The 26,708-nt window shown below is 37.0% G+C and overlaps 1 protein-coding gene across 6 annotated transcripts in view; it reads left to right on the forward strand.

The window, feature by feature from the left end:
* FUT8 (fucosyltransferase 8) overlaps positions 1 to 26,708 on the forward strand; it is a 277,408-nt gene that overhangs the window by 242,634 nt on the left and 8,066 nt on the right. For all 6 annotated transcript variants that reach the window (XM_014735643.3, XM_005605246.4, XM_070249598.1 and 3 more), the window contains 3 exons: positions 16,471 to 16,717; positions 20,744 to 20,920; positions 25,557 to 25,707. In XM_014735643.3, coding sequence (XP_014591129.1) covers positions 16,471 to 16,717; positions 20,744 to 20,920; positions 25,557 to 25,707 — 575 coding nt within the window. The remainder of the gene's footprint in view (positions 1 to 16,470; positions 16,718 to 20,743; positions 20,921 to 25,556; positions 25,708 to 26,708) is intronic.

A 26,708-nucleotide genomic window follows, 5' to 3' on the forward strand; every position in this document is an offset into this window, starting at 1 on the left:
TACTATCTGGCCCTTTACAGAAAAAGTTTGCCAATCTCTGTATACAGCCATGCATCGCTTAACGACGGGGATACGTTCTGAGAAACGTGTTGTTAGTTGATTTATCGTTGTGCGAACATCGTAGAGTCTACTTACACAAACCTAGATAGTATAGCCGACTTCACACCTAGGCTGTATGGCACTGATCTTATGGGACCACCATCACATATGTGTTCTGTTGCTGACTGACACGTCGTCGTCAGGCGGTACATGACTGTAGGTGATTAAGACAAGAGTCCTTGTTCTCAGGAAGCTCCCAATCTAAAAAGTGGATTAACACAAACATTTTAAAAATCTGTTTTGTGAGGCAAAATGTGGTTAGTAATGTTATAAAGATATAAACAAGAACCCCTAAGGAATTGGGAAGTACAGTCCTTCTAGCCAGAAAAATGAGAAGAAATGGCATTTGAACTGGTCTTTAAAAAGTTGTAAATGACCAGAAATCTTCGATGTAGAAATCTGCACTTGGGAGTGCATGATGGGCGATGATAAAAATGCTTGTGTGCCCATCGTATCTTGCTTAGAGTAGTGCCGACGACGTTATCACAACTCCTGGGCGTTATTTTTTCTTCTGTCTCTGATTTGCTGAATTATATGAAAGAGAGCATTAACCATCTTCATCTCAGTTTATCCTTTAGTAGAAAGTGACTTAAAAATTGGTCTGACAGTTAATTATGTTGCATTTCTCAAGGGACTCCAAAACAAATCTGATTGAGGGTGCTTAGGTAGAAGTATTTTTTTCTGCTCTAAAAGTATGAAAATGATAGTGCTTTAGTTAAATAAACCTTCATTTTGTATTCATTCTTAACTGTCATTGAGTAGGCGAAACTGAAAACCGATGTTTACATTTAGAATAATTGCATTTTTTGTTATAGATTTCTTATTTTCAGGAATTCAACGTGTAATTTTATAACACATTAGGAATGTTATAGGAAAAACAGTAAATAAATGCAGCTATGCTTTTGAAGAATGTCAGCAAAAGTAGTCAAGTTAATATAGAATTGCTTGTTAGGAAATTTTTTAATTGATTTGTGGAAATGACATAGGATTGGCATTGTTATCATTACTCAACTCTTCATTGTAAACAGCCATTTGAACAATATTCCAAACACCCAAAATAAAGGCAGAGAAGGCGTTAAGATTCCCTAATTCTGTAGTTTGTACAGCCCGGCATCCATTGTGTGAGTAATAAATGTTAGGTCTATATACATGACATTTTTAAAAATCTGATAATAGCTTCAAGCTACTTCTTTTTCTGAATATCATTAATATTAATATGTAATTATTGAATTAATTAGTGTACATATGGACAAATCACTGTTCCCTGGTCTGCTGTCAGAATTTAAATTAAATGAAATCTCTTCTTTGAACATTTTTCTTAGCCTGAAAAGAAATATACATTAGTGGTAAATAGCAGTTTTGGTTTCTATGTTCTATGTTGGTGCAGATATTTTGTTTGGAATTGATTTTATATAAAAACATATATTTGATGGCATTTTCAGTTAACAAGAAGACGAATTAACACATTTTACTATAAGAACTGTAATATACCCATAACTATTTACTTATACATATTGCTCTCTGTTTTAGTAGTGGAATTATCTATGTAATTGAGTGAAAACAGGAGTAGCCACAGATGCATAAGAAAACACTTCTATAAATTAATGCATTTGGCATATCATTTCTTAAAGACTGCCTTGCAGTTCTGTCTCATTGAAATGAATTGCCTGGGTCTTTAGAGTATGCTGAGCATATTAAAGAAAAAGAAGAGAAAAGAATCATTTGGATAAGATTTGAATGAAGTCTTTGCATTGTGGCTAACAAATGGTGTGAATTGTCCATCTAGCCATGTCATTCTTTAAAAACTAGGGGGAAAGAAATGGTTCCACAGCTATATTTTGATGGAATTATCTATTGTCAAGGGCAAACTAACATTTTAAAGCTATTGCTTTTTTAGTAAAACATAATATGTTGTTATCCAGTTGTATCTTTAATTAGTTGAATTTAAATTAATCAAATGCTGTTTTGTATCAGGGAACACATGTAAGAGATACTTACAGAACAAGACTGTTCAGTTTGTGGATTTTTTTAAACGTCGTTGCTCTTTCTCTTGGTCTTCCTCCTGTCTGTAGGCTAGAGACTGCTAGAAATAAGAAGGTAAAAGCTCAGACTTTTTTATTTTTCCTTACTTGTCATTTTATAATCTCTTTTGTCATTCAAATGTGAGACAACACATTTTTGTGATCTGTTACCCAATTTTCCAATTCGAAAAAGAGATTTGGACACCTTTTTCCCTCGCAGCACTAAATGAAAGAATTCACTTCCTCGGTGGCCGTTGCATAGAACTGTAGGAGTGACACAGTCAGCTCTGCCCTAAATTAGTTAAAAGAGATGTAATCGTAGATCGTTTAAAATGGTAGATAGTCAAAAAGTCACTGTTCCTTCACTTTAAATAGTTTTATTCCATGCTGTGGTAACTTAACCCCAGAGTGCGGAAATGATATGCCAAGAGGCCGTAGTCCACCATGTGAGTAAGACATACCTCAAGAAATAGAGAGCTTTTGTGTTTTTGTTGCATGATGTTGAACAGCTGTAGCCACCCAGGAGCTTGCCCTGTTTGGCAGCTGGCTTTATTTAGCATTTTAAAAATTGCATGCTATTTGCCTCTGGTGCCTGGCATTCTTCAATTAAAATTTTAAATATATTCTTATCATCCCCAACATAAAGGTCTCTAACGCAGTCCCAAATCTAGCCTGAGACACCTGTCCTTGAACCCAGTTTTTTTTTTTTTTTTTAAAGATTTTATTATTTCCTTTTTCTCCCCAAAGCCCCCCGGTACATAGTTGTATATTCTTCGTTGTGGGTTCCTCTAGTTGTGGCATGTGGGACGCCACCTCAGCGTGGTTTGATGAGCAGTGCCATGTCCGCGCCCAGGATTCGAACCAACGAAACACTGGGCCGCCTGCAGCGGAGCGCGCGAACTTAACCACTCGGCCACGGGGCCAGCCCCTTGAACCCAGTTTTTTAAAAAAAGTTCAATATGAAATAAATCTGTGCCGTGTCATGCTAGAATGAAGGGAAGCACACATTATTATAATGGAACCTGATCAAGCTGCTTAGACAGGCTTGACTGAATGGTTGAAGCTTATTAATGGATATATGAGATATTATTACATCAAAGGCATTTCAGTAAAAGATTAATGTTGTTAATTTTAAGAGTTGTTTTTGTTTTGTTAATAGGGAAAGGGGCTCAATTACATGTTGCTTTGATTTCTCTTAAGCCTTAAAATTCCATCAGTTAGCAAAGAGTAGGAAACTGTTATGTATGAGGACAAATTTTATGTACCTGTTTGCCATAAAAGAGGACTTTGGAAATTTTTTTTTTTTGCAATATGTTTCCACTTACATCAAATTATAGCCTTCATATCAATATTGACCAGAAGATTCTTAGAATTGTGAACTTGAAAACATCTACACTGAACTAGAAATTAAATACATTCAGATAGAACAAGTTTCTTCCCAGGGGAGAGGTTTCAGGTAACCTGTGACTCATACTTTATTGAATTTAAGCTGTTTCTCCATATAGCCTTACAGTTGGGCTGAAAAAGCTTTTGATTTAATAGAACACTCTCTGTGTGTGTCTAATTTGTGATAAGTTTTGCCTTTGTTAGTCGGTTAGAGGTTTCATTGAAACCTTTCTAGGCCTATCTCCCTCTTCAGTGAAAGGAAACACTTTATCTTTCCCATCATTAATGATTTTTAGCAGTTTCTATGGTATCATTTTTTTTAAAAGAGCTTTCCTCATTTATTCTCTCCAGAAAACAACCCCGAGGGGAGGTAGTATGATTTTTAATTAATATAGGGCAAGAAAGAAGGATTAGAAATTGTGTTAACTGGACAATAGTGTCAGAGATCAGAATTTGCTGGATTTAATTTCATCAGGATCATATTGTCGTTCTGTTAATGCCAAATGTATTCATTGTATTTGGCATAATAATTATTATTATTATTTATATAATGGCGCTTGAGCTAATGTCTGTTGCCAATCTTTTTTTTCAGTCTTCTTCTCTGAAAAGCCCCCCAGTATATAGTCGTATATTCTAGTTGTAAATGCCTATGAGGGTGCTATGTAGGACGCCGCCTCAGTATGGTGTGATGAGCAGTGCCATGTCAGCGCCCAGGATCCAAACCAGCGAGACCCTGGGCTGCTGAAGCTGAGCGTGCAAACTTAACTACTCAGCCATGGAGTCAGCTCCTTGGCATAATTATTTTTAAATAAATTTTTAAAGTATAAAGCAATAAACACTTATAGCTGAAAAGCCCAGCAAGTGTAGAAAATATAACAAAGAAAATACAAATACTACTTAAATATATGGGTGTTTAAGTGTATTCTTTTTTGAGTGCATGTATTTTTTAAATTAATAGATTATTTCTTAGAGCAGTTCTAGATTTACAGAAAAATTTATTAGAAAGTTCTCATATACTCCTTCCTTTTCCTCTTCTCCTCCCCGGCATGGCCCAGTCCCTCTATTAATATTTGCATGTGTGTTATGTTTGTTACAATCAGTGAACCAATATTGATACATTATTATTAACTACAGTCCATAGTTTACATTAGGGGTCAGTCTTTGTATAATGTAGTTCTATGAGTTTTCCCAAATGCGTAATGTCATGTATCCACCATTATATAATCATACAGAATAGATTCACTGCCTTACAACTTCCCTGTGTTCTACCTGTTCACCCTTTCTCTCTCCCCCCATTCTCTGGCAATCAGTGCTTCCTGTCTCTATAATTTTGCCTTTTCCAAAGTGTTATGTAGTTGGAATCATACATTATGAAGTCTTTTCTGAATGACTGTTTTTTTTAAAAAGTCCCTCTATGTCTTTTGTGGCTTCACAGCTCATTTCTTTTTATCGCTGAATGATATTGAGTTGTATGGATGTACCATAGTTTGTTTTTCATTCACCTATTGAAGGACATCTTGGTTGCTTCCAATTTTTGGCAATTATGAATAAAACTGCTATAAACATTCATGTGCAAGTTTTTGTGTGGGCATAAGTTTTCAACTCCTTAGGGTAAATACCTAAGAGAGGAATTGCTGGGTTGTATGGTAAGACTATGTTTAGCTTTGTAAGAAACAGCCAAACTGTCTTTCAAAGTGGCCATCTTAGTCTGCTTGGGTTGCTATAACAAAGTACCATAGACTGAGTGGTTTAAACAACAGACATTATTTTTCACAGTTCTGGAGGCTGGAAAGTCCAAAATCAGAGTGCCAGCAAATTCAGTTCTTGGTGAGGGCCCTTCCTGTCTTATAGACAGCCACCTTCTTGCTATATCCTCACATGATAGAGTGAGGAAGCTCTAATGTCTCCTCCTCTTTTTATAAGGGCACTAATCCCATCATGGAGGCCCCACCCTCATGACTTCATCTAAACCTAATCACCTCCCAAAGGCTCCACTTCCTAATACCATGACATTGGGGGTTAGGGCTTTAACATGTGAATTTTGGGTGGACACAAATGTTCAGTCCATAACAGTGGCTATACCATTTTGCTTGATTTTATTTTGTTTGATTTAAACATCTGTCCATTTGTTCATTCATTTTCTTTCTTTCTCTCTTTTCTTTCCTTCCTTCCTACCTACTCACTAATGTAAATGGTAGTGTGTTTTTAATTTCAAATTCCAATTGCTTATTGGTAATATATAAGAAAGTCATTGACTCTTGTATGTTAACCTTATATCTGGCAACTTTGGTGTAGTTGTTTATTAGTCCCAGTAGTTCTTTTGTTGATTCCTTGGGATTTTCTACACAGATGATCATGTCATCTGTGAACAAATATAGTTTTATGCTTTTCTTCCCAATTAATATACCTTTTTTTCCCTTTTCTTGTCTTATTGCATTAGCTAGGATTTCCAGTTCAGTGTTGCATAGGCATGGTGAGGGGGGACATCCTTGCCTTGTTCTTGATCTCAGCAAAAAGATATCAAGTTTCTCACCATTATATATGATGTTAGGTATAGGTTGTTTTTAGATGTTCTTTGTCAAGTTGAGGAAATTCCCCTTGCTGAGAGTTTCTATCATGAATGGGTGTTGGATTTTGTGAAATATTTTTTCTGGATCTTTTGATGTTATCATATGATTTTTCTTTTTTAGCCTGTTGATGTGATGGATTACATTAATTGATTTTCAAATGTTGAACCAGCCTCAACTAACCTTCTTCCTCCTCTTATCTTTTTCTTGTTTCTGTGGTATATCTACCTCTTACCTCCAGACTGCAAGGAAAAGAAAAAATAGTTTGTTGGTACACAAAGAAAAAGCATGCTTTAGAACCACAATGTAACGTAGTCGTCTTATCTTGTATATGTTGTTTCCTGTGCATTGAAACGTAAGAAGGGCATTTTGGGTCATATCACTGATTCATCTAGTTCTAGACTCTGATTTAACAGTAGTTCTCAGTGACATATTAAAGGAGATATAGTTGCCATCCATGATGTCAAGGTCTGAATATTCATATTTTCTCTCAAACATATCATTTCTGGCTTTTATCTTCTCTTGGGATAATGAGTTCTGTAAGAATTCTACCTGTTGTATAAAATTAGGCTGTATTTTATTTATTCTTAAAATACTTCTTTCGAGCACCAGTGAAAGGTCCCTAATTCTAAGATTTGGTAGAACTCATTCTTCAACACTTTGTCTCAATCTTTCATGGTTTTATAGGCTTTGAACATATAGCCTATCAACTTTCATCTTTTCAGATAGAAGAGAATCATCCTGTTGTCATTTGGAACATCTCTGTCCTCTCAAATAATAGTATTTCTCTTTATTCTTGAGATGTAGGTAGTTGAACTGCACAAATTTATTCATATATAAACACCACTGTGATTGTCCCCATTCGTATATGTTCAGTTTAGTAATCTGTTGAACTGACTGAAAAGTTACTTTGTATCACCTCTAAAATTTCTTTCTCTGATCTTTTTTAATCTTTTATAAATTCCACTGACATGAATAAAGTTAATCATTATAATAATCAAGGCTAAAACTTGTTTCTAGAAATATAAAATATTTGTATTTATTTTGTGATTCATTTTGAATATCATCAGTTGTTATATCCTGAATTTTGGATCATATCATCAAGTGTAGATACTTCCATTTATAAGATCCTTGTGAATAAATTGAAATTTGTTTATTTTTATTTATTCCTAAATTTACCACTTAAATTATAGAAGGAAACATTTTTTAAGGATAGAAATATTTTAGATTGCAAAATAGTTTTGCTTTACTGTTTAATAGTTGCAAATAAGTATATAAATAGATAATAGGAAGACTGAAACCACAAGTTTAATAAATCTCTTTATGGTAACTTTGCTCCCAGATTCTTTTTTCTTAAGTAGGCTATTTCTCCTTCATGGAAAGCTTATTATATGACTTGTTAGGAAATAAGACTGTCATAGTTTGGCTAATTCACATTCTCTTTTTACAATCAAATTGTGAAAGTATTAACTCTTAACCATGAGCTTTAAATTGACTAGAAAGCACCCAAATTATTTTATATAAATAATTTAAATTTTGTATAAGCTGTCTTTAGCTATTACTTTTGTTTCTTCAAGGATCCCAGTATGAACCCAAAATGACACTGAATGAAATTGTTTTTTAAGCCACAATTCACATCTGCTAATTGCTTTACATGGGTACACATGATCAGTGTTTGAAGTTTATGTCCTTTACTTAATATTAAATTCCTAGATCTGGTGCACACTGTAGAGAGAGATCTGGACCATTGGGGTTACCTTACATCTCCCTTTGTGTTGCTACCTAAACTGATACCTGAAGCCCCGTCCCTCCCTCTTTTTTTTTTATTGCATGAGGAATCACTTTGTCTTTCTCTGAAATTTTAAGATAATGAAGTAGGGATGGAGTAAGACTTCAAACTCTGGAATCGGTATGACTGGATTCAACGCCTGTTTCTGACTGTCAGCTGGGTAACCTTGAGCAAGTTAATTAACTTCCTCTATAAAAGGGTAATAAGAGACAACTCACCTCATAAAGACTGGATTAATTGGGATAATGTATGGAAAATGTTTAGTGTAGTACCTGCCATGTAGTTGGTGTTCAATAAATGTTAGCTCTTAATTCAAGTTGCTGATAGAGAGCTGGGGTAGGGAGGGGGTGGATGCAGGAGCTATTTAGAAGTGGCTTTTAGCATGAGTCTTTGAGATGGAGTAAAGCACAGGGAAAGAACAGACTCTGGACCCTCATCCCTATCAGAATCTTATGACTTGAGGTGAAGATAGGATTATAATAAAATGGTAGCCTCTGATTTGGAGATCTACCCAGTAAGACTTTGTGGCCTGTTGATAGATAATTATCTACAAGTTGAAAAATATGTTGCATATGATGAGCAAGAGTAAATAACCTTCTTGGCAAGGGAGTGACAGAAGTATTCCTTTGCAAATTCTAGTCCAGGTTCTAAATAAGGTTGTGGTGGTACTGTCCCTGTTTTAAGCATAAAAGAAAAATTTCGTGGGAACCATAGCGTGAAGTATCACATCTGTACAAAGTATTATCGTTTTTAAGCAGTTAACAAGCAAAAGACTCCTTCTCACCGTCTCAGACATCTCCTCTTTGCTCTCTTTGCAACATTTATCTTCCTCTTTCCTCCCCTTTTTATGCTCCAGTAGTTAAGGTTTCATGCCTTTTGCTCGTAGTTCTTTATCTTCGTTTATGGATATCCCCTCCTCTTCCCCCAGTTAAACCAAAAAAGGGTAAAATGTAGCCACTTTTTGAGTAATGTCTTTACAGTGTTTATCTCAGCTATGCTGAGAAGCTATAGATTATAAAGTATTAGCTCTTTTTCTAGAGATGTACCACAACTCAGAAGAAGAGAAAGGGAGGATCAGGTGACTTATACCAGATTGGTAGCAGCAGTGACAGCAGGAGCTGTGGCTTGACACATAAAGCCAGACCCCACCCCCATCTTTCTTCCACAGTGAAAGCAGAGGCAGCTGGGAAAGAAGGCATATTCTGCAGTCTGAGATGGTAGCAAGAGTTAAAGATGGGAACCATGGCAGAGTGACTCTTGGAGCTGCTGGTCCTTTATGGATCAGTCTAGCATACGATATGAGGGAGATTTGCTGCTCCAATCCCTATTTCAGTAGGTCAAGATGTTTGTCTGTTTTCTCAGCAATTTGTATGGTGCCTTAGCACAGCGCTACACCTGATTAAGTTTTCCTCTCTCCTTACATCCCACAAAAGTCGTAACTGTTTTGATATTTCCTTCTTCCAACAGGCCTCTATTTTCATTTTCTTCTCTCATGATATAGTCAGGATATCTAGTTATAATTCTTGTATCTTAGGGCGTAAGGATTGACCTTTACCCTATCATCAGGTAACTCAAGTTAGGCCTTCCTGATTTAACATAATTGGATGATAACTTAGCAAAAAAAATTATAAGCAGCTGTAAATCCAACATGAAACATCACATTCCTAACTCTCCAACTATGTGCCAATCACAGAGGCAGCTATAAAATTCCCCCAAGGCAAAAGGGAGCGCAGCTTGCCACTGACAGCTCTGTCCTGTGAGATCCTGACAGCACATGCACCTGTCACCTCTTTCAGGAATTCTCATGGAATGAAAGGCTGTTATTACCTTGAGGTCCTTCTACCTGGCTATTTCTTTCAAGGAGACAAGACATGATGAAGGAATAAGAGGAATATTAGATGAAATTGTGATTTTTTTTGTGAGAATGGGGGAAAGAGAGATTGAGGTTTGGCTCTTTAGTAAATTGATAAAATTAAGCCTTGTCCTTGTTTTTACTGCTTTCCATTTGTCTAATCTCTTGTTTCTTGCGAATAAGTGAGGCTACTAGGATTCTTTGGGATCCTTTCAGTTGGAAGGAGGTTCTAAGTTAGGAGAAAGTACTAAATTATTAAAAAACAAACAAAAAATTCCCTCAAACCTGTCACCATAGAGTTATAGGGCCTATGCTATCTGAATCATCAAAGAAACTGTTGGCAGTGTCTCCTTAATGTGCAAGCTGTTTGTGGACTGTCTGGAACCTCTTGGCAAAGTAACTTATATATGTATATAAAAATTAAATGACTAAATTTGTTTCATAAACATTAAGAGTGACTGCAGGGAGCCTTCTGTTCAGTTTCATGAAGCAAGCAAATTTCTTTGGTCTTTTTTTTCTTATGACACTGTCCTGCCTGCCTTATCCTGAACTGCATAATTCACTATGATATTACATGTTTTCCTTTAGCCACTCTTTTAGCCCCCATCCAGGGTTAAGTCTGTCAGAATATCATTGAGGTCAATGAACCATGCGTCTAGTTGCCTTTGCAAGGCATTTCTGTTCCTAGTGAAAGCAGCAAGCACCTTATAAGAATGCCTCACAATCATTCCCATAGTGTGATATGCTAATTCTTCAGAATGTTGCTAACACTGCACTGTGTTTCATATGATTGAATTTAGAACTTTTCACTGAATTGGTTGAAGGCTTCAGACTGGCAGTAATAACAGTCTTTTGAGTTGTTGCTAAAGTAGAGCAGTGATAGAATTCATATGGCAGGCGACAGTGGCTCATTCAAGTTCAAGAAGAGATCTCTATCAGCCGCAGTGGTTGAAAAGCAAAAGGAAAGTAGCCCAGATGTTCACTTCTTAGTAGTATATCTTTCCTCAGTATTTTAAATGAGAACAGAGTTCAGTCATTAAATGAGGATGTAGATGTTAATATCATCATTGGTTAAAATCCCAAAGAACAGACATCACATATTTATGTGATTTTTTTTTTGAACGGCTGTCTTTTGTGTTCAAGTAAAATCAAGAAAGCGCCCCCCCATGCCTCTGGAGGTCTCACGACAACTAGTTAGCTTTCAGTCTTGATCTCCTTTTACTCTTTCCTCCTCTAACAAGTCTCGGAGAGTTTAGTAAGAATTTAATGAGAGTCATATTTGGCCACACAGTTTTAAAGAGTATATAAATCCCAGAAGTCCAGATAGTCTTTGTGGATATAATTTAAGCATACAAATTCCTTGCTGGAATGTAAGCAGGAAGTACTACTAGTTTATACAACTTAGCGCTATTCTGTGCTGTCCCTATAGGACAGAATTTTGGTCAAGTCAAGTTAGTGATGATAGAATGTCAGAACTTTCAGATAGCTCCAAGTCGCTGCTCTTCAGTTTGAACATTTGTTGCATATTTTGAAAAGATAAAAAAACTGCTTGTTATTCTATTGCCTGTGGTAAACAGTATGAATAAGATTTACTTTGGGTGTATATCTTCTATCTCCTTATATCTCGTATGTTTGGGAGTATATCTTTGGCTCATTGAAATGGGGCACTTTGATATATTTTTTCAGGGAATAGGATGTATTGGCAAGTAATCTCTTCCTGGACCATACTGTAGCCAACTTTTTGAGAATTCCTCAGCAGAACTGATCCCAGGATAAAGAACTAACATTTTTTGAGAATTAGTATGTGTCAGGCATTATCCTCAGCTTTCTTCATGCAATGCCTCATCCTTAAAATAATGTGATGAGTAAGAATCCCATTTTGCAGATGAGTGAGGTGCTATTATTAATGCCACTTTCCAGAAGAATAAACTGGGGTGAAGTTAAATATAACTTATCCAAGGTTACACAACTCTTAAGTGATAGAGGATTTGAACTCTAGTTTTTGTGATTCCAAAGCCCATACTCCTAATCACCAAGTGCTACAGTCAAGGTACCGCATAAATAGGCATTTGCCTTACTATATTTTATCTGATGTCTCGCCCTGCTCCAGCCTCAAATAGGGCCACAAGTCCCAGCGGTTGGCAAGTCTTTGGAATGGGTATTGTGTGTGATGGCACCTAGCAGCTATAACCATTCAAAGCTACCCTTAGAAAGGGAATTAAAACCTCCTTCTACCCCTCTGTACCTGTTTCTGGGAAGTCCGGACCTACGTGCATATTGAGGAAAACCTGTTTAAGAGGCTTGATTTCAGAAAGCAGACAGCTTTTCTGGTTCACTGAAAAGTTGCTGATAATCCCCTCCCCTCCTCAAGTGACGTTTAAGTTCCAGGTACTGATGTCTTACTGGAGATTCTTCTCAACTGGCAACCCAATTCCAAACCTCTTTGCTTTGACCGTTCTGTCTTCAAGACAGTTCTTCCTCCTGAGTTCTGCTTCTCTCACAAGTCATGGTGATAACAGTTGCTAAGTAGCAAGTGAAGAAAGAAGGCAGTAAGTGGAGAAGAAGTTTTATGAACTGGGACCCAAAATCTTTTCCACCCTTGAAACATTTTTCGTTATAGCAGAACCTTTTCATTCGTGGTGGATGTTAAGTTTCTCAAGCCCTTTCTGTTGAGTCTGCTGAAGACTAATAATTCTGATTGACTAGCTCCAGGGCTAGTGTCTCTGTCATATGTCACATAAAATGAGGAGAGAGTAAAGCTATTAAATAGGGCTGTTATGAATTGATTAGGAGGGAAGAGGGCTTCTCCAGAGGTACTTGCCTGCAGCTGTGGAGATCTTCCCTTTTAAAGAGCTATCTGTGCTCCTAGCAGAGGGCTATATGTGTACTAACAAGCCTTTTGGGTCTTATCTGCCCTTAGCAAAGAGAGTGACCTTGTGAAACATGATTATCAACAAGAAGAGGTAGTCTTGACAGTGAGTCTCTGAAATAATTAGGTAATGACCATATCAATACAGTTGAACTGGGCCGTCGGTTGTGTAAGGCCTGGGCTAGTTTGCACTGATTCTCTACAAATGAATAGTGCTGACTTATGTATAACTTATACATATAAAACATCTCTTGCTGGAAGGTTGATGCAGTGCATTTTTTAATAAGACTAAAGTCTTAGTAGAATGTCAGGGCACTCTTGATTGATTTAAGGGACCGTACTTAAATGCTTTAAGAAAAAAAGTGAGTTATAGAAAGCAGAATGTAATATAAGTAATGGAGTAAACAATGGAGTCTGATCCTGGCCCTTTTATTAGCTATAGTACCTTTGAGAAGTTCAGTTAACCCCTCTTAGTCTGTTTCCTCTGTAAAAATGAGAGGGTTTAAATAAATCTGTGTTTCCCAAATTCTGAAACCTACTACAGATTACTAGAGATGATTTTTGGTGGCATATGAGATAATTTCGAACAGTTTTCTGATAAAACAGTAACCATTGAGTCACATAGTTGAGAAAGTTATTCCTTTTTCAGTCTTTCTGATTATGTCAAAGACAAAGTCTCAGTTTGGTATCAAGATCTCTTTAATAGTTCTTTAGCACTCGGTAATTGCTTGGGGGTGGAGGTAGGCAGGGGCAGGTACTGTCATCCTCCATTCCTCAAGAGATGCTATAGAAGGGAAATCAGTTCCATTCCTTAGAAGGAAAAAGTACAGAAATACTTTCTTGCTCTTGCTGTCTACTTCATTTCCCTTCCACTTGGAAGGAAAGTAGTGAGTTATATACAGCCGGTGAATTTGGAGGAGGAAGCATGTGAAGCACAGCTCGTTCCAGCTTCTCTCGTGGTGTGGCCCATCCTCAACAGGCGTGCTTCTCCTGCTCCACTATGCGGTAGGCCTTGGTTGACAAACTCTGCTTAGGGCTGGGTAGGAACCATTAGGAAACCAGTGAGACCATGAATCCAAACACAAAACCACGTTCTCCCATTCATACTTACTGGGAATCAAGCTGATGTTTTGGTTGCCGTTTTATTCGTCTCACTGTTTCTCATTTGATTTCAAACTCATAGGAGATGTAAAAGGAAAAACAATTATCACTCCTTAAAACCTGAGAATCTCCTTTTTTAATAGAAATCTAGCTTGAGCTGAGAGCCCTTCGTAAGCAATGTTATCTATATAGAGTTTAATAACATGGTTGTGTTTTCAGTGAAGTTGTATTTCTAGTTTCCATCTATAAAATAAATTTATGTTTTAAAAAGTGAACTTTTTAAACATTAAATAGTACAGATGGTACATGGATATGGTAAAAATTATAAAGGTGGTACACAAATGACTGAAGTTTAGAAAACACTGAGTAAGATTATCTCTAGGGTCTGTTCCAGATTTAAATTCTTTTGAATGTATATTCCAGTAGAATAAAAAAAGGTTACATGGTAAACCAAGTAAAAGAAGGGACCTTCTAACATAGCATGTACTATGTTATTTTTGAAATGTATCATTATTGAGGAAGCTAAACTTTTGTTCTATGCCAATTTGTTTATTTATAAATGTGAATACCTTCTTAATATTTTGCTAAGCAGTTGAGTATTGATATCTTTTTGATAGCATGTTAGTGATGATGTTTTGTTTATGTTTTTTACTGAAAGCAGTCTGGTTCTGGGTGAGGTTTTTGAACTAGAAATCTCAGAAAACGAGAACCATATCATCACTGTCTGCTCTACCTGGTACAGTGTTGGGCATACTGATGTTCGATAAATATTTGAACAAGTGAATGAGTGAAGGAATGAACGAAGAACAACAAAAATAAACTGAGTTCTCTGTCTTAAAGGTGTAGGCCTAGTTTTCATTTCTTTCTGAAAGCTGACAGTAGGGCTGGCTGTAAGGAAGTCGGGGCCTTGGGGCAACCAGACGGTAATCCTTTCATATAAGTGAAATTTGGAGCTAATTTCAGGGAACATTTAGAATAACATTGTTAGGAAGAAATCTCAAAAGGAAGGTAGCTTTCCTAATTTTGCTTTCGTTTATGGTTATATATCAGAGGTTAGGATCTTCCTTTCTTTCCAAGCTCTTTGTTTTTTATAAAAAAAGAACTACCCCTCTCTCTCTCATTCATGTACTACTTCTCTTATCATCTCCACATCAGGGAAAGCACCCAATTTTCCTTCCCTTAGGGAGACTATTAGAGCTTGATTTAAAATGCAGCGCACTCTCTCCCCACACAGTCTCAGTTACCGTTTCTCGTCTGATGAAGTTGCCCGCTCCTTGTTAACTGGCAGACTAGAGGAACTGCAGTACTGGTGGTAAATTCATGCAGCAAATGTCGTACTTCGAGGCTTTGTCTAAGAATCCTGAAATTAGCTTTACATATCAGAGAGAGAGAATATTAGTCATACAGTTTAAATTCTTAGTTATACCAGCTGACTTAAAACCATGCTTTGAGTGATTACATTCCTAGATCTTGTAATTTATTTTAAAAAACTTTTATATATTTGCAGAAAAACAGAATTTGAGGACTCTGTTTCATTTTGGTACATACGTTTTGAATGTATTCTGGTTTATTCTCTGCAAGTGCATTCTTTCTTTAACGGTCTGGTGATTAACTGTGATTCTAATTCATTATACACAATGACAGCATCTTAGCTGGAGTTATTTTGCAATGTTCAGGTTAATATTTTCTGTTACTGAAAATTTAATTCAGTTCATTTTATATTTGTGCAATCTCTCTGCCTCTGGTATCTCTGTGTTCTAGTTATTACTATGTGGTCTTTAGGATGTAAAGTAAACTCCAGGGATTCTTGCTGTCACATTTTGGTTTATTCTTATTGTATTATAAAGTTGATAGAACAGCAATAACAATTATGTTACATAGAAGTTGGATTCTGAAACTAATTGATCATCTATAAAAATTAGCATCTCTGTTCTAACTTTAATATCCAGGTAAACAATCAACATGGATCTATTATTATCATAATTGAGAATATAATAGGTCTGTTTTGGCCAAGAAAAAAAAGACTTTAGAATGACCTTATCTTTTTGCTTCAGAAGATATAGGGGGCCAGCCCGGTGGCACAGTGGTTAAGTTCGCACGTTCTGCTTTGGTGGCCCAGGGTTTGCCGGTTCGGATCCCAGGTGCAGAGTAGAGGAAGATGGGCATGGATGTGAGCTCAGGGCCAGTCTTCCTCAGCAAAAAGAGGGAGATTGGTGGCAGATGTTAGCTCAGGGCTAATCTTCCTCAAAGAAAAATTTTTTAAAAAAAGAAGGTATAGAGGCTTGGCTTTTAATTGTAATCTTTAGGTATCTCTAGAGTCATTGCTCTCTGTCATCAAAGTAATGCAAGAGCCATTTGCTATAATGACAAGCTGGAAGTTTCGAGAACAATTTATTGCCTAATTCAAAAACAATAAAAATTGTAAAAAACAGAACTTTGTGTAGCTGGCTGCTTCCACTGACAATATGGTTATTCTCTGATTAGATACACTTTGAGTGCTGGATACTGTCCTTATCTAGGGTATGAGATGTTGGTATGGCAGCATATTATGATAGAAAAGAAAAGGCCATGGACTTGAGAGGCAGACCAACCTGAATGTGAAATTCAGTTCTGTCTCTTTTGTACTAGTACCTTGGGCAAGTTACTTAACTTTCTCTGTAAAGTGAAAATTAGAATACTTCTTTAGAGTTGCTGTGAGGGTGGAAGCGCTCAGAGTGAGTTCTTGTTAAATGGTAGTTATATGAGGAATACAGTGTGGTGATGATGGTGTTATGATATTTTTTCAGGTGAAGTAAAGGACAAAAACGTTCAGGTGGTTGAGCTCCCCATTGTAGACAGTCTTCATCCTCGTCCTCCATATTTACCTCTGGCTGTACCAGAAGACCTTGCAGATCGACTTGTGCGAGTCCATGGTGATCCTGCAGTGTGGTGGGTGTCCCAATTTGTCAAATACTTGATCCGCCCACAACCTTGGTTGGAAAAGGAAATAGAAGAGGCCACCAAGAAGCTTGGCTTCAAACATCCAGTTATTGGGTAAGAATCTGATTTGTTCCTCATGAAGTGATATATAGTAGCAGGAATATATTCCTTACAATATATTGTGAACTCTGTGATATATAGTTTAATTTTCATAGCCTCACCCAAAAACAAAGGTTCCAGAGTTCACCTTAGGCCACAGGAAGACCCTTCTTCCTTTGTTCACTTAGAACAGCTGAGTCATCATACTTCGTCATCCTTATTCATTTATTCATCCAACAAATGTATTAAATCCATATTTCCGAAATTAGCTGTCTCTCCTGGGAAAACCAGCAAAATTTTATTTTATTGGGCGTATTTTGGGTATTATGCATGTCTCCTGTCTTACCCTATCAGGGCATGAGATGAAGCTGTCACATTTATAGCTTTTCTGTTGCACCTTATTCTTAGGCTTCTTTAATTGCCACTGGTGATTATTTTGCATTTTTGGTGTTCTGGGGTTTTTTTTCTCTCCTGGAAGCTATTTTTAGAGTAAGAAAATCATTTGTAATTTAAGATAATGTTAAAATTGTTATTTAAGATTATCTCTTGGACCACTTGGGAGTTATGTACATATGTATTCAGGCTCAGGCTTATGTTTAGGGAGATAGACCAGGAAATCCTGGTAGCAAGAAAAATCCAATAGAGCATCTTTGCTCACAAGCGTGTGTTTCTGTGCACATACATAAAAAGTTGAGGGGAGAGGAGTTCTCCTGAGGCCCAGTGCCAGATTGCACACCATGGTAAATGTTCTTTGTCTAAAGGAAAGAATATTGGGCTGAAAGTCAGGTGACCAGGGTAACATTCCTGGCTTTTCCCTGCTTCTGGGCGACGTTACTGAATAATAGTACCGGGCTTTGATTTTCCCGTCTGTGAAATAGGGAAGGTCATACCTGCCCTAAAAATGATGATGTGATCACATAAGGATGAGGAAAGGATTTTAGTTCTATGGAAAAATATGCACTGTAAAATATTACTACCTTTCAGAGAGACTGATGCTTAAATCATTCCTGAAAATAGACTCGTAGGCTAGACTGTGGCACTCTGTAGCTTATACTGTTTGTAATAAAGTCAGCTATTGATTAATATTAATGCATATGTTGATTCATTCACTTATTTGCAGAACATTCGTTGAATGCCTGCTACTGTGGGGGACAGAGATTAATTTTTTTTAAATGACTCCTTCCAGCTCATTGTACTCTATGGGAAAAGAGACTTACACAACTAACATTATACATATAGAATGTGATAAATACCCTGAGAGAAGCGTAAAAGGTATTATGAGAGGTCAGGGAAGCGGGAAATGTACTTCCAACTGGAGCAGGAAAGGCTTCATAGCTGCAGTGTTTGAACAGGATCTTGAAAGATGGAGAGAGATAGGGTTTAATGGTTAAATTGCCGAAATAACCTTCAACTACATTATTTCGTTGATCCTGTAACACAGTCCTGTGACATGGGCAGAGATAACCATTTTACAAGTGAGGAAACTAAGAAAAGGAATCTCTGCCCAAAGTTCCAGAGTTAATAGAGGCAAAACCAAGACTTAAACCTTCTTAACTTTGTTTGGACTTCCTGTAGTTTTCCATAGCAGAAAACTACCCGTATTAATTTTCCATGGACTATCCACCATCTTGAGAATTAGCCAAATGTAGAAAACTGAAGTACCACAGACAGTTCAGTTACTTGCGCCTTGAGGTAGTGTGCTGTAATGGAGGAGGAGTGCACTAAGATTCAAGAATCTGGGGTCCCATCTAGCTCCACCACTTAGCAAGTTATGTGACTTCAGGCAACTGACTTGATCATTCTGGGCCTTTGTTAATTGCCTCTCTTTCCTCATTGGTTTAAAAAAAAAAAAAAAACTATGTTACATGGCAGGTATCTAAGGTTTCTACGAACACAGTACCAAACAATTAGATTTTTGTGTTTATCCATCATTCATTCATTTATTTATTCATTGTGTTTGATGCAATTGGGAATAAATAAAAGCAGATTCCCTGCCTTGAAAGAGCTTGATATCTGATGGTGAATATCAGGCAAGTGCTCAAATAGCTTTTACTTTTGTGAAGACTGGGTTAGAAATGTATGTGAGAGAAACCAGCCTCCCTTTGCCTTAATGTTGTCTTTTTGTTCACTGAAATGTCCTCAGAAGCATCAGTTTCCTTAACTTTCAGATGAAGGAGTTACATTAAATTAAATGACTTTCAAAATCTTTCACAGGTCTAACATTCTCATTCTTCCATGGAGATTCCATTATGGTCCTCTCTCAAATTGTTGATTCAGGCCTAATTTCAGGATTACCTGGAGAATTGAGAAAATTGCTTAGTAGTACTCTGCTACTGTCTCAAATGCTTATTCTGTTCCTTTGATTTTTCTTTCCATTATTATAGCTCTCCTTTGTTTTTATTTTCATTTTCATATATCCCACCCCACATCTTCCCTCTTGTCTTAGTCTTCATATGTATAGAAGTTAACTGACCCCTATTCTAAATGTTAGAGTTAAGCAAAGTACATGGTGGGGGGCCGGCCCAGTGGCACAGCGGTTAAGTGCCCACGTTCCAGTTCAGATCCTGGGTGCAGACGTGGCCCCACTTGGCAAGCCATGCTGTGGCAGGCATCCCACATATAAAGTAGAGGAAGATGGGCACAGATGTTAGCTCAGGGCCAGTCTTCCTCAGCAAAAAGAGGAGGATTGGCAGCAGATGTTAGCTCAGGGCTAATCTTCCTCAAAGAAAAAAGAAGGTACATGGTGAAATCAGAGTATCAAGTAGTGTTTCTTCTTATGAAACTTTTCGTTGAATTCAGTGGAATTATTGTTTCTGTCCCACTTCATCTCTATGGAGCACAATGAACATTTCTAATTCCCCAGTAGAAGCAGTGATTGAGAAGGATGTGGGAAGGAAAAGATGATAGAATAGGTGTTCATATGATAGTATTCACATCTGTACTGTAGTCTGGAATGCAAAGGAAGGAATAGCCGTAAAGATGTCAGAGTAACTCCAGTGAAATCAAACGCTCTCTCCAGATTCTTGATAAAAAGCTGGCCATAGGCTTCACCTAAGGCGTGCCCATACACTGTGACCTAAAGGGAAACAAATCTATCATTTTTCTTTTCTTTACGTATGAATAGTGGTTTAGTAATTTGGGGAAGGGGGGATGTGGCAAGGGCAAATTTAAGGAGAGTTTTAATTTATGGAAATAAACTATGACTATTATTATTCTTATTTTTATTAAAATTATTTTGGAAGCACTAAGATGGGAGGAGAATACTGTGGAAGTCAATGCCTCATTCAGTGAAGGACAATTTATGTCCCCAATTTTGCAATTTTGGAGCTCTTCTTAAATGAAACAGATGAGATCAGTATCTGGTTGTGTTTGATAGAGTGAAAAACAGAGAAAGGAAATTCCTTATGCATACAACAAAGGGACTGGAATGGCTTCATGAACTTAAAATAGTAAGAACTGTTCAAAAATTTGCCTGCCTTGATTGTGCTATAAGAAGAATCTGTGCAGGTTTGTGTTTTCCTCAAACAACTTTAAATTCTACAAGCTGGCAGTTACAGTGACTATACAGGGTAAAATGAGGAAAAAGGAAACTTTGGCATCAAAATGTTACGCACAATATATTTAATGTTCTGTAACAAAAACTGTGAATCTTGGTATCATTTGTTGTCAAAAATCTTAAAAAATTATATCCAATTTTTTCTGGAAGGCTGGTTGGTATTTTGCTGCCTGGTATGGAGTAAAGCTCTGGAATCTCCCATTTATTCCTGATGTGCCAATTACTTTCTCTATAAGAAAACATTCGTCAAAGGCTTTACTTCTTTTCTGATTCCCCTTGTATTGTGTTAGCATGCAAATAGTATTTAGAATATATGCGTTTGAATTTTTTAAGTGTTTGTTTTTTCTAATGGCAAAAATGAAAGAAAAATTGGTTTAAAATGTCTATATAACCACCGTGAATAGTGGTGTAAAGCTGAGTACCCTAAAAGCACCTGGTGGGTCGAACATTATCAGTAGAATCTGACTTTCTCCCTCTGTCCCCAGAGTCCATGTCAGACGCACAGACAAAGTGGGAACCGAAGCAGCCTTCCATCCCATTGAGGAATACATGGTGCACGTTGAAGAACATTTTCAGCTTCTTGCTCGCAGAATGCAAGTGGATAAAAAAAGAGTGTATCTGGCCACGGATGACCCTTCTTTATTAAAGGTGGCAAAAACAAAGTAAGTTAGATGAACTAGTGATTCTGGAGTGGGACTCTCTGTGTTCAGTTGAAAGGAATCCTTAATTCCCATGACTTGTGATTCTTGTTACAATATTATTGCTAATTATTAGAGTTTTTGCAAACAACTGTGTACTTATATAATGGTTAATATAATCAAAGCATATTTGAGGTGCCAGCAAGGCATAGATTTCATTCTGAAGCTTCTTCTCTTGGCTTGTAGGCAGCTGCCATCTCGATATGTACTCATATGACCTCTTTGTGCTCTTGGAGGAGAGAGAGGGCAAGCTTTCTGGTGTCTCTTCTTGTAGGGGCACTAATTCCATTATGATGGCCCCACCCCCATGATCTTATTAACCCTAATTAAGAAGGCCCCATCTCCAAATACAGTCACACTGGGGGTTAGGGCTTAAACATATGAATTCTGGGGGGATACAAACATTCAGTCAGTAACACTAACTAGCTACACCGACCTGTTAGCAATAAAATATACCAAAAGTGTGCTTGCCCTTTTGCTCTCACTATCTTCACTAACAATTATGGGCAACTGAAAACATATGTAGGATACAAGTTTTCGTCTTATAAAAATTTCAGGAATTTGGAAGTTATGTTAAAGAAAGGTAAAGAATCAAAAGATGAGTTTTCTAAGTGGAGGAATAAGGGCTGCTAGTGTGTATTAAACAGTGACCACTATCTATTGAGCCCACCTATATTTCAGGCACTGTGCTAAGTGCTGGGGATTCCATTGTAAGCAAGACACTGTACTCTCCAGGAATTCCCAATCTAGTGGGGAAATAGACAATTACTTTTCAGTATGAGTACTGCTACTATAGAGCTAACATAGGATGTTATGAAAACACGTAAAGTACTGATCCTAATTGAGAATTTATCATAGAATCTGGATGAATCTAGAGTTGGCCTTTATTTACTATCAATAAATAAAAGATGTATTAAATATATGTGAAAGGGAATGAAGGAGAAGAAAACTGTAGCTCTGCTCGGGCACCATCTACTCCATAAATCATCCCTGAATCCTTGACTGTGTCCCTGCTCTTTGCATTCCTCCCTCTTAGTGTTTAGTGCTTGCTTGCTTCTGTCTCCCTCACTAGATTATAAGCACTTTGGACATAGTACTTAGCCCTAGTAAGTGCCCAGTAAATATTGAATTATGTTTATTTCAATCCCATTAGTTTGAAAACATTTTCTTAGCAGTTAATCATTTAACTATTTGACTATTTACTTAATTAATTAGTTGGTCCCTTTTTTTGTCACAAATGGGGAGTGGGAAGAGAAACAAATTAGAATAAGGACTATAATGCAGGTTTTTATCCAAATCATTGGATAATAATTTAATTTAATAATTCACTTTTGGAAATCCTTTAGTTTTAATTTTCTGAGTCATTTTAAAGATTTTCTCAGGAGTTTAAATGCTGTTTTTGCCCTTCATTATTTTACTTACTGTTTTTCCTCTCTAGTAACTCTGCTTTAAACTTCTTAAGAGTGGTTTTGATACCTAAGCAAATCATAAAACCTCTGCCATTGTGTTAGGAGACCAAACATATGAATTAATCTCTCAACAAAGTATATAGTATCCAAGGTCATTAATAAGACTTTTCTGCTTCAAGCAGGTGAAGAGATGAAGAATTAAATGTAAATGATACATAGGATTGACACAGTCAGAGGAGAATCCATTTTCTTGGTAGCTTATCCTTTGGAAAAGGGGTCAAGATTAGATTTATATATGTGGCTTCTGTGTAATGATGAGCAGTAAGCTTTGCTGTTTAACATTACATCTCAGGTTTCTCTAGGTTAAGGTCGAGTTCATCCACCAAGATTTTAGCACTAGCATCCCAGTGACTGTGACAGCCGTTGCTAATGTAGAGATCTTTCTCTCAGGTAATTCACTGTTACAGTGTTTAAATCACAGAATATTTGGCAGTCAATGAAATAAGAACTGTTAGAGTTGTGTATGCAATATTGTATTCTAAGATTGTGGAGATTGGGAATAGGGTGAAACAGGAGAAAAAACAAGCCTTTAAAAATCGCCCAGGTTAAATACTTATCAAAATGCTGCATATCATTTGCTCTTTATCAAAATTGCTGGATGAGCTCTTCCTAAAACTGAGTTCATTTAAATAAATAGAGGCAAGAAAAATGTGTTAAGAAGTTTTTGTAAAGTGTTTGGTTGCCCTGTGAAATAAAGAATCACCAGTAAAGAGTGATAAATTTCTTCACTATTTTATTGAACTACAATATGCTCGATACAGTGTAGGGTGCTGGGAATACAGAGAGAATTAAAAGATAATATGTGGCTTCTTATCTCAGGGAATATCCAATTGGTAGGCACCACACATGTAACAAATAATTACAGTATAGTTAGCTAAGTGTCCTGACGGAGTTGTATACCAAATACAGTGAAATCATGAAGAGGAGTGTCTCCTTCAGCCTAGAGAAAGACTTCGGAAAAGAAAATTTGATGTTAGTTCATAACTTCAGGTTAGTCCTTTGTGGGTGATACAAAAATAAATTTTTATAAGGCGGAAGAAGAAAAAAATACATTTTTATCATTGCCAATCTGCAACCTCACTGGAAGAATTCCTCTGCTGACATACTTGTGGGCAAAAGACAAGAAAGAAACATGTTTGTGCAGAAAGTTCCATGCTCATTCTTGGAGGTACAAAGTCTCCCTCTCCCGTTATTCACTTTGTTTCTTCCACTCTCAGTATCCTTCATGAAGGGTCTTTGGCATTTAGAGATAAGACTTGAGGAGCTTAGGTGCCCTTTGGGTTTGGTTCCAGGGAGGGGCCTTTAAGTTAGGAAGGGCATTAATGTTAGTGTCACTCTCTCCTAAAAGGATCACTCTTTTCTTTGTTTCACTGAGCACCCAAACCATGCTGGCAGAGTTAGTCTTTGTTCAAGGATAAAACCTATACTGATGTCTTTGAACAATTCCCCCTCTCCTCCACCTTCCAGCCTTTTCATATTTATTTGTTGCTGTTTCTGCCGCACGCCTGGGTATGGAGCTTCACAGGAATCACATTAAAAGTCTTTTGGGTTGTTTTCTTTTTAGAACAAATGTGCTATTTCCTTCATCTCCTTGATTCAGAGTGGAGGAGGGCAAAATGTCAAAAATAATGAGGCCACATGGATCTGAACACTGAATGCCAGTCTGAAACAGTGCTCAGAGGCTCACCTTCACAGTCATCATTAGAGGCAATGAGAGAAAGCGGTGGCTGAGAAATGAGAAATCTGAAGCAGCTGTTAGCAGATTAGGACACAGTCCCAGACACAGGTGGCACTCACTTGTTTGTGTATTTATTCATATAGCATTGTGTGGGGGTGCTAGATGCTGTGATGTAAAGAAAAATAAGGTAGAGTCCCAACCTTTGGGGAATACTGTGTGGGAGATAGACGTGTAAACTGACTCCTATGTTTCTGGGCTTATAAGTAGGAACTATTATTCTTTCAGCAAATACATATTGATCTCTTATATTCCAGATTGTCTTCTAGGTACTGAGAATAATGCAGTGAACAAAGCAGATGAAATGCCTCTATGGAGCTTACATTCCAGTTAGGGATGATGGAGGTGGGGAATGGATGCAGGCCGTAGCTGAACAGTAAATATGTATTATGTCAAATGATAATAAGAGCCATGGAGGAAAATTAAGCAGGAAAAAGGGGTGGGGATTGCCAAACTCCTCACATCAGGTGATAGTTGAGCAGAGATCTAAAGGAAATAAGGAGTAAAACTAGATGGATATCTGGGGGAAGAATGTTTAACAAGCACAGCTAATATTTATTGAGAACTTACGTGTCAGGTACTCTTCTATGCACTTTACGTGGCTTAATGTATTTAATTCTTATGAAATTATATAGTGTAGGTACAATTATTATCTCCTTTTCATGTAACTTCCCAAAGCTTGCAACTTAACTCCAAAGATCTAGCTCATGCACTCAGAAAATTTATTTGCTCTATGCCAGAGTATAATTAAACCTCGAACTCAGAGTAGAGTCATTTGAACATATGGTAGAATTTTTAAAGACATCCTGTTTTAACATTGTTAAACACTTATTCTATCTCAGGACTACCAAAATGTTAGTTGGTGGACATCTATAAAGAATTCACTTTCATAAATTTATTAGAGTGGTTTTCCATTACCATTATTGGTTAAGATGGTGCTTCAAAGATGGGGGTTAGGAAGACAAGTCTGAATTAGTACAAATTCTAAATTAAAAATGTAAATGACATTTGATCATGATATTTATATTCTGAAGGAAAAGCTCATTGACCAAATACGAAAACAACTTGAAAAAACTCTTAGAGGTCACTCCTTATGAAGAAAATAAGGAGGCTTCTGTTGTTGACTTTTTCATGAATTGAGAAGGGACATTTTGATGTGTGTATGTGTACTTTCTGTGGCATGTCAGTGGCCACTCCAGAGTGGTTTCTGCTCCACTGATGGCTTCAGAGATGCTTTGCTGATCACTCTAGTGAATGCTGTCGTTACAGCTCCCCTTGCTGTTAGAAAGTGAGCGTCTTGGTGAACAGAGCAGATCTACCTCCTGCTGATAGGATACCACCTCCTGATAGACTGCTGGGATTTGAGTGACTATGTATAAATTTATTTCTTTTTTAGGTACCCCAGTTATGAATTTATTAGTGATAACTCTATCTCTTGGTCAGCTGGACTACAGAACCGATATACAGAAACTTCACTTCGGGGTGTGATCCTGGATATACACTTTCTTTCCCAGGCAGACTTCCTAGTGTGTACTTTTTCATCCCAGGTAAGTGACAGTAGGGCATTTTTAAATGGCCAATACTTTTTGGTCATATTGGGATCAGGATGTTTTTGTTTTTTGTGCATGTTTTTTTTTTAATGTTAGTTATCATGACTCACGTGGAATTTTCCCAATATTTGGGAATGATCCGTTTTGTGAAACAGTAAGAAGATTCTGAAAAAAATAGTTATTTGAGTACATTGAACATGTAGTTGTTTGCAAGCAATGGTTGAATACTTCTCCACTGAAGCCAGCTACTGGAATTGTTTAAAGCACTTGCCTTGTTCATAGCATTTAACAGAAACAGCAAGTGATTAAGCTTACTACTTTCTGATTTTGCATACAGTCAATATGTAACTAGAATCCATCCATTTCTACACATAGATGCATTGATACTGAGAGGCTTAAATGCCCAGCATTTTGCCTCACTTGATTGCTTTATACAAAATAAGAAGGAGTAAATGTAATTCCTCTTCAAGTCCTATTACATTTCTACCAAGCAAGAAACTGTACGTTAAACGTAAGCAATCCCGTATTACAATCATTCTTTGAGTTTAATTGTTGCAGATAATTGTATGTTAATTGGTTTGGTGTATGTGTTTTTACGAGTGGTCCAATCAGCCTTATAAGCCCAGTGGAATGTCAGCATAGCAATATTTATTGTGGATTTTATTCTGCTCTCTCACTTAAGCGCATATCATTAGTTAGTTCATTCAACAAGCTGTTAAATGACTATTTGCACTCACAGTTGCACTAGGTGTAGAGGGGATTTCAAAGGAGATTGAAGATACAGATCTTACCCTGGCCCAGAATCTAGTGTGCAAAATACTCACATGAGATAACCAGAGAATAATTAACAAGAAATATAAATCATGTAAGGTAAATGAATGCCTAAAAGCTTAGAAGAAGTAGAGAAAATAAAATATGAAAAGGAAAGCCACATCATTTTTATGGGAATATACTACAGAGAGTATAAAGAAATGGACAGTTTTTTATTATGTGACAGT

Source organism: Equus caballus, chromosome 24, assembly GCF_041296265.1.
Source record: "Equus caballus isolate H_3958 breed thoroughbred chromosome 24, TB-T2T, whole genome shotgun sequence".
Lineage (NCBI taxonomy): Eukaryota > Metazoa > Chordata > Mammalia > Perissodactyla > Equidae > Equus > Equus caballus.